Below are 9,117 nucleotides of genomic sequence, written 5' to 3'. Positions count from 1 at the left end.
AAATGGTGACATTCATCTTGGCCTGCATAGCTTAAGGTTTATTAGAAATATGTTTTATTATTATTATCATCATTAATACTAATATATTAAGATATTTTGTTAATGCATGTATTTAATTAACAATTGTTAAATGCTTTTTTTATAATTTCTTTGATACTTGATGTCCTATCAGAGACCAAAATGGCACCTTGGTGGTACACATTAAACCATTTTAAATAGTAATTGGAGGCCTCTGAGGGTTTTTTTATTTTGCATGAGAAGGTTTATTGAGAATAATAAAAAACAGGAAAGTGTGGACACAGAATGACAAAAACACACAAAAACATGAAAATCAGTCTGTAAATAGCAGATAACTAAAAGAACAGGGCTTCAAAACTGCAAAGGTGATGCAAAAAACACACTGCTGTTGTCATTAAAAACAGAATAATTGATAATGGAAAACAAGCTTTCTACTTATTTTTGTTATGTAAACTGTTAAGAAAAAAGAATGGAAGTTAAACTCGGATTATTTTATGCCAAGTTGGAAACAAACTAAATACACAAATGGCGGAGAAAGGGGTAAAATCTGAAACACTTCTATAGTGTCTGAAATCATCTCCCCCTCGCTTTATAAACTGTTCGCCTTGGACATGAAGCTCTTCAGAGTTTCCCGCAGCTTCTGTATAGCAGCCTCATCCTCTTCCACAGCCTTAGAGCAGACACGCTGTACTCTGCGGTGCAGATCCTCCACACACTTCTGTTGTGCAGGAACAACGAGAACAAGCAGGTTATATTTTACATTCATGGTACAGTAATTTGCAGTGATTTATCATGTATTTTATACAATCTGATCATTTCTGCATGGAGCACTAAAATATATTGAGTCACAAATGACTAGAGTCACATCTCAACAGATCTTCTCAATCGTGTTTACAATATTTGCACTAGGGGAAAAAGAAGTGGATGCCTAAACCCTGCAAATTCAGGTTAAATTGTCCTCCTTCTTTTAAATATGAGATACAAGATTCCCCCTTGTAGTTTGAGGGACAGATGCAGAGTTGTAAGAAACTTACCTCTGTCACTGACAAGTGGTCGTATGCTGTGGAAAATACAGACGCAAGGTTGTTGGCGACTGTTCGCCTCTCCTCATTGGTCTCCTGCAGCACCAGGTGGTACCTGAGGAAGAGACGAGCATTTAATCTCAAACAAAACACTTTTCATTTAGACTGAGAGAAACTTTGAGGATGGTTAAACTCACAGAGCTGATTTCATCAGATGTGTATATAAAAGAAGTTGAAAAAGTATTTCCAGGGTCATTTGATTTTTGCCATTCAACTTTGTAGTGGCCATAATGTTGATATAAATATAATGCTAACTCACTGTTGTTGAGCTGCCTTCAATTGCTGCACAGCCTCATCGTAACCATAGTTAACCTTCTTTTCAAGAAGCTTACGGTGGTTCTCCACCGACTCCACCTCTTCTGCCCAGCCATCTTCCTCTCGGGCGAGCTCCTACAGACATAAACACAATGTTATTAGGACATGTAAGATGCAACTGTGCATTTTATGTCTGTCAGCATGTTGAAATGGGTTAACCCTGATAATAACTTAACCCTGTTGATGATAAATATTTCAGAGCTGAACTGACGCTAATGAAAACAAATGCCATCGTTGGTTAGGTCTGCTTTATATGTATCACTCGATGGTGCATGTCGTAGGGTGGCATTTCTACCAAATTGAACTAGAGGGACGATACCTGCATGCCACAATCCAGCCGTTCATCCAGTTTGCGAATCTGCTCTCTCAGCTGCTTCATGTCATTGGATTTGTCCAAGATGTTAGAATTCACCTTGAAGATACACAGACACAAACATTTATGATATCAAACTGTGACAGATTTTGATCAAAGCCAACTTTTCAGTCATTTAACAATGATACATGTGATTTAGAAAAGATACACCTTGGTGTTATTGTGTAGAGCATGACTGATATACTCATTGGCCAGTGTCATTGACCATTTACTACAACCACGTAATTATCCAAATATATACAAAGTGCACGATTTGTTTAAGCGAGTATGGGTAATTTCTAATTAAAATTATTGTTATTATTAAATTCACAGCTCCATTGAATGTTTCAGTGCAAATAAGTGTAGGATGGGCTCAAATATTGTGTGTCAGTGTGGGAAAGAGAGTCCACATTAATGGAAATGTACATATTGTTCTGTTTTATGTAGTTTATGTTCTGTTCTGTGGGATAAAGATGCAAATGATCTGCGAGCTAACTCTGGTGCAATTACAAACAAACAACAAACACATTAATATGAATAAATTAAATTATTTCTTGGTACCTGTTCTGAAGACTCCTCTAGACTGAGCTTCATGTTGGCAAACCGACTGTTCTCCTCCTCCACATCACTGATCAGCTTTCTCAGAAGCATCTACAACAGACAGCATTGATAAGAACATGCATACAGAACAACAAATCAATCTTCACCCACAATAACAACATTCAATTTCACAGCTGCCTTCAATAGAAATATCTACATATGGAGTTAACCAAAACAGGAGCATGAGCTTGAAGTACCTGTATCTGTGTTTTGTGCTGAACCATGCTACCGGGTCCATATTCAAAAGGCCTGATCTCAAAATCGTGTCCACAGGCGTTCTCTGCAGACACCGGGATCAGCTTCAGTTTACGTGCCAGCTTGTGGTACTCTGCTAGCTTCAGCTCCGCCTGGGATTGAAGGAAATAAAAAGGACAGAAATAAGAGAGGCGAGGGAACAAATTAAATCAAATCGCTAAATGTGCATAGAAACTAGATACAGCACCTTGTCTTTCAATTTGGCATAAGCAATCTCCTCATTCCACTTGTGCTGTTCAGCATCTTCAAGAGACTTGCTGAGGGTAGTGATGGTCTGCTGGAGCTCTCTCTTCTCTCTGTTGATCCTCTCCACATCTGCTGGAGTAAACTTCTGGTTCTGCAGACGGTGTTGCAGCTCATCTCGCTCATGTTTCAGAGTGTCCAGATGACTGACTGCAGGAAGACGGAAAGGAAAAACATGATGCATTTGAAATCAAATCCATGTTGTACCTTGAACCTACCTTGATACTTTTAATCATTACTGCAGTAGTGAAGGATGGTCTTTGGTCATTTATTCATTGAGAAAATGTGTGTTAAATGTCGTTAAACAGTGACCCAACCTGAGAAATAAAAATCGAAATACAGTTCACTCAAAACAAAAGTCCTCATCAATATTCAGATGCCCACAGGATCCAGCACACCCTGCTAAAAAATCTGGTTGACTGACAAAGCCACATGGAGCAATGTTATTGTCCATATTTACCGGTGTGCTCCAGCTCATCACTCAGCTCTGAAGCTTTATTTTGCAGGTTGGTTTTAAAGGACTCCAGGCTGACTGAATAACTCTGGAGCTGCTTGAGGTCTGCCTGCCGCTTCATTCTCTCCATCCTCTTGTTCATAAGACGGTCCTGTCCAGAAGGAAACAGATGATGGTACATTTGATTTATTGTTTGCAACTTCAACAACTAGAAACATCTCAGTTTCCTTTCCTTCAGCGCAGTGTTTCTGTTTTGTTTGACAACACAGAAATGAATTCCTAATTAGAATTAATTGCAATCACTGTATATAACAAATGGGGACGGAAATATCAAGAATTCAAAATAATAATCTAATCTGTACACATGTGGAGGTGTCAATTTAAAAACTTCTGACCGTCTGGTTCTCCTTCTCCAGTCGTTCAACCTCATCACTCAGTATTTTGTACTTCTCCTCCATCGTGGCCAGCACAGCTTCATCAACGTTGTACAGCCTCTCTGTGAGAACACACACACACATTTAAGTTCTAAAGATCAATTCTGATCAGAATTTCCCATAAAATAGCTAAAATAAAATTGAAACAAATGTCTTCACATTTTGCTCGAATATACATACAAGCTTAAAGAAAACAATTCACTTCACAGAGGGACACCTAGCTTACTTAGTTTAATGAGAAATGTTTCATCCTCATCCTCAAATGTGTCGTCACCCTGCATGAACTTGGAGTAAGTCTCAGCTGTGTAGTCCACAAAGAGCTGGGCAGATACAAAGTGAAGCAGAAGATTGATATACATCAAAACAATCAACAAATTGTTATTTTTCATGATGATGCTGTTCAGAGAAGTCAGGGTACCTTGTTGTACTCAGCTCCCTCTTCAATATTGTCACTGTCTTCACAGAAGTCAGTGAACAGCAGCTCCTGCTTACTCGAACTCCACTTGATCTGATATGGAGACACACACAATAAGCACAACACTGGCTTAAAATAAGTTAATTACACAAAACAGAACTTGGTTTGGCTTATTGGTTGTTTGCTTCTCACCTTGACGTTATCGATCAGCCACATTAGAGCAGCGAGGGCCTGAGGCCAGGTATGGGGAGCTCCAACAGAATACATCGAACACTTAGAGAGAACAAATGGATACCTAAAACCAGAAACATGAGTGAAATAAAGACAGGGGCAGTCAGTAATGTTTCTTGAAATATGGAAGAGTTATAAAAAGTTAATCCAGGAGAGACGCTACAAAAATAAGGCTAAGAAATACTAGTATATAAAACACTGATTGATACAAAAAGATGGTATTTCACCTCAGAGCTTTGAGGATAGCTGGAACCTCCTCCTCCACTTTTGAGTTCGGCATCTCAAAAGTTGGGTCTAGCTGGCGGTAGATGAACTCAAACATCTTCACAAACTCCTTTGTTGAGGGAGATTGGAGGGTCTTGGATGACAGTGTGCCAGGGTAACCCTGCTCAGTCAGGAACTAGAAAAATAAACAAGAGGATGTCAGGCTGGACAGAACTATCCTGTCCATAACGACACAGAAACTATTCTGGTTAGACTACTACTTCAGTTCTGCATTCAGTCATATATCTTTTTGCATTCAAACACTATGTGGCTAAGGTTGAATATTTTTTTAAAAACCCAAACAGTGGGTTTAATGTACATAATGTAAGTGTGTAACCATCTAAAACAGACACATCTGTAGAGTTTGGATCTTCAATGAAGATTTTTACCTCATGTAGCTGCCTGATACATTGCTGTACATAGGATTTATCATGCAGCGGTCGAGCATCTTTCATCTTCTCGGTTCCTCCAAATCCTGACATCATGCTGTTGCGAGACATGCTGGCTCCACTGGTCCTGCTTTCAACATATTCACAAACCACCACGGTATCAAGTATTACATTTGTTAATTCATTTCCATCTATATTTCATCTTATTACTACTACTGTAACTGTGCTGGTGCAGTCTGTGTTTTGCTTTATTTGTCTCTTTATTTTGTATGTTTTATTTGTCAAACATGTTAACTGTTCTATACATTGTGATGCACTTCTGTAAGGAAGAAATATTGTTCACACACCGTGCACCAAAGAAGCTGGTCCGCCTCTCAGAGGTCACAGACTGTGGTTTGGGTATGTTGAGCTTTCCAAATGAAGGCTGCTTGCTGTAAAGAAACAACACTGTGAACACATGGATGTGCTCCACTTGCTGACTTTCATGTGAACATTAAGAATCTTTGACAAATATAAGTTACGATGGCTTGACAATTGTTTCTATATTTCTTTTTACTCCATCGAGGCTGATATGTTGTGGTTTTTCACTTGTGACAAATGTATTTATTGTACAGAATGGATGATTAAAGCATTTAATCTGCTTTCAAATCTAAACCATTCATTAACTCAGTCATAGCTTGTGGTTCATGGCATCATGGACACTTTAGCCAGCTTCTCATCGTAAGTGTCACACTCTCCAAAATCAATGGGAAAACAAGCACCACATAAAAATATTGTTACACTACATATACTCCATTTTTTACGAGTCATCACATAGTTACAAGTAATGTTTGTACATGTCATCCAACTTTTTAAAGATGCTTTTGTGTCACAGTTTTGTCATTACACGAGTATGAAATACCACAAAACCAAATCCTATATCTTAGTCATGTAAAGTGTAATACAAGAGTGGAATCGGATAACGGTATAAGACAGCATCACTTTTTCTGAAAAACTGTGCAGTCTCATTTGTATTTATTTGCTTTCAACCTACTTCTGGGGCGTTGTATACACCATGCTCATCCTGTTGCTGTCTTGCACTCGCAGAGGCAGCTCCGACAGCCTGCTGCTCGCTGCTCGACTCATCCTCGAACTGGACACAAATAATGACGAAAACAAACACAGAGACCATTGAAAAAAAAAAATATTCTGCTGCTTAACAGAGTCCCCCAGATAAACAGTGTTGCTTGTCAGAGCCAAAGTGGTACAGTACATTTTAAATTAATGACAGTATTTACGGCCACAGTTAGTCAACGTTGACGTAAAGTCTGACTGAATCGCAGTGTACGTCAGCTTAAATGCAGAGACGTTAACTTAGCTTAGCAAGCTAACTAGCGGGGGCAGCTGTTCGTTCACTGACCCAACCTTACCTTACACAACTTACCTGTAAATCTAGAAATATTTATTAAGAAGTATCTGACGTAAAGTAATTACAGCGTCTGTTAGCATCTGTTAGATTAACAGTGGCTAGCATTAGCTAACTGTGGCTAACGTTCAGCCACAATAAGGGCGACCGTCTTGAAACACATTCGAGTTACTAAAATCATTAACGTTACACTTTGCCAGAATTACTGCTAGTTGGTAATTTTTCGTCACACAAAATAACTCAAAGTGTTTTTTCTAGCGAGTTTGAGACGTACCGCTCCATGTTTCCTCGGTAAAACGCGAATGTTTACAAGTTGAATCGAATATCCGAAACAGTTGTGAACCCCGCCAAAACAATACAAAATACCGGATGACGGTGACGTCACCAGAGGCCCCGCCCATCTTCTTTTTTCCCCCTTAAAAAAGCTTTATTGACCAACCTAGAATACAACAGAGGGCTGCGGAGCTGAGAACCTGCTGGTGAGTTCGAAAACAAAACGATGCATTCAATGAAATAAATAACAAACAATAACAACAAACAATTGAATAAATGTTGTCGCAGCAGTAAGAGTAGCTGTGGACTGGAAAAGCAGTTGAAAACCAAGTTTAAGCTGATTCTATTACAGATCTACAGCAAGTTCAGTTCGTCCAGGGATGTATGTTGTCCCTCAGAAAGGGAATTATTTTTGCTGAAAGGAAGCACGACAACATAAATAGTGAAATCCTCCGGTATATGCAAAATGCAACACAACAAGAAGTCACAAAAATAAAACGTAAAAAACCCACAAATGATATGAACGAGCAAAGGATTAACTAATTTGTGCAGGAGATGAAGAGGAAGTTGATTAATAATGTTTCTTATTTTATTCATGAATTTGTTAAAAGAATAAACATTTCTGAAAAACATTGTTTCTTCCAACAATTCAACATTTTAAAATTATAAAGTTTGACAGGTAGGCTTATGGATTAAGAGTTGTATAACCTCCATTCTGAATTCTGAAAATCTGTTTACACACTTAACTGGGTGAAACTGGTGAAGTTACCCTTTAAGTGCATTACTTAAATAGGCCTAAGAGCACGTGAACATGTGTGTGTCGAACACAGCGATGTTGGATGTCGGGTATGAATTGTCAGCTGAGAGTTAACAGCAACAAACAAGGTTAAAAAAAAAAAAAATCCTGAGTGCTAAAAAGATATTTTGAATTTGTTATGTTTGTAATGTATTGACACATTGTTCCACATTTATTTCATTTTGTATCTTGTGATGGTAAAGTAGTTCCTTGTGTAAGATGAACAGAGTAGGAATGGATATGATGTATGTAGTTATTGACTAGTTTTGATAGATTTCATCCATCCAGCTATTAATAATGAACCAAACTGTATGCAGTTTCTTTTCCTTGTTTTAACAGATGTGCTGTATAGTAGTTATTGAACAGAATTGATGCAATAAATATAACTGAAGTGAGCTGGATTTTTTTCAGTGTTTATAAAAAAAAGTCCTGTATTTTTTTGTTAACAGGCTGGTTGACATCTACATTAGGATAAGGTGTGCTTTGCTTTCATCCACCACCAAAGATGCTGTATTTAAATATATTTTAAAAGAAGTGTTTGGTATGTGAGGAAAATGTCCATTTGATTCAATTTTAATGCATCTATAATAAGGGGGGGCCTCCACATAGCAAGCACTGACTCTGGTACATCTTTGTCTTCCTCATTTCCTCTCATCTCTCTTTTGTCTATAATAGCGGCTAAATGCCCCAAAATATACCAAAAAAAAAGGCCACTGCTGCTGTATGAAAAATTGTATTCTAAGTCGAATTTCCACTGAAGGTAGTGTGCTGCTGGGTTGACAGTGGAAGTCTCTCAGAGAGAGGATTACGTTTGTTGACAGTCAAATGTGTGTGAACTTTTGTTTTGTCCCAGGAGTCTCATGAGTTACAGGAAATGAAGTGACTGATAAAGCAGCTCAACAGTCCTGAAAAATGTAATTGAATCTTAAATATCTTTTTTAAATGCTGTAAGGAAATTTGGATAAAAAGCAATAAAAGAGAGAAAAGAAAAATTTAAGAGGGGTATTAAGTTTCCATTTTCTTCATATGCATGATGTCGATCTGTTGTTTCTGTCACGATTGAAGTTTCAGAGGCAAAGTCACGCCGGTCCCGGTCTGCACCCTTACTTTGGAAAAAAAAAATTGTACAGTTGTGATGTCTGTCAATTAAAACATTTTTCAACTCGAAATTTAATCTCAAGACAGTTGCAGGTTATTGTACAGACTCAGTGAACTACGCAGTCTCCCTCACCAACACCAACACGGCTGTGACCTCGGCTCAGAATAAGCATAAAAAAGTGCAAATCTGAAATTATTAACAGCTGCAGTGAAAGCTAAAGGAGAATTAATTTGATCGAGTTGATACACCAGCGATTTTGGGGAATGTGAACAACGCAATGTCACTTGCACAACTCTGGTTGTTTAAATTACACGCTGGCAACAATAAAAACCCACAGATCACTTCTATACTTCTGCTTTCATTTGCCTTGAAGTCTATGAATAGACATGCTAATTAAAGGGTTGTCTGGTATCATTTCGTTGGCTCTCTCTCTCTCCCTTAATGTGTAAATGATCAACCCTCTGGTCCCGTCAGGCCTGTCTGTGCTTAAGC

The 9,117-nt window shown here is 38.2% G+C and overlaps 1 protein-coding gene across 2 annotated transcripts; it reads right to left on the bottom strand.

The window, feature by feature from the left end:
- Window positions 1–239: 239 nt before the first annotated feature.
- On the bottom strand, window positions 240–6,887 carry ndc80 (NDC80 kinetochore complex component). 2 transcript variants are annotated; one of them, XM_037097461.1, is made up of 17 exons: window positions 6,732–6,887; window positions 6,086–6,184; window positions 5,400–5,483; window positions 5,053–5,182; window positions 4,627–4,799; window positions 4,361–4,463; window positions 4,172–4,261; window positions 3,980–4,073; window positions 3,715–3,815; window positions 3,326–3,470; window positions 2,810–3,015; window positions 2,565–2,714; window positions 2,329–2,418; window positions 1,735–1,827; window positions 1,360–1,490; window positions 1,053–1,155; window positions 240–736 (listed from the first exon to the last, which is right to left on the bottom strand). In XM_037097461.1, exons 1-17 carry the CDS (start codon window positions 6,737–6,739, stop codon window positions 608–610), a joined length of 1,929 nt encoding a protein of 642 aa, XP_036953356.1. In that variant the 5' UTR covers window positions 6,740–6,887; the 3' UTR covers window positions 240–607. The 2 variants fall into 2 exon arrangements, with proteins under 2 accessions (XP_036953356.1, XP_036953357.1); XM_037097462.1 differs by having other exon boundaries at window positions 5,053–5,179.
- Between the last annotated feature and the right edge of the window lie 2,230 nt (window positions 6,888–9,117).

The sequence above is a fragment of the Acanthopagrus latus genome, chromosome 5 (assembly GCF_904848185.1).
Source record: "Acanthopagrus latus isolate v.2019 chromosome 5, fAcaLat1.1, whole genome shotgun sequence".
NCBI classification, from domain to species: Eukaryota; Metazoa; Chordata; class Actinopteri; order Spariformes; family Sparidae; genus Acanthopagrus; species Acanthopagrus latus.
This window is presented reverse-complemented; position numbering and strand designations above follow the sequence as displayed.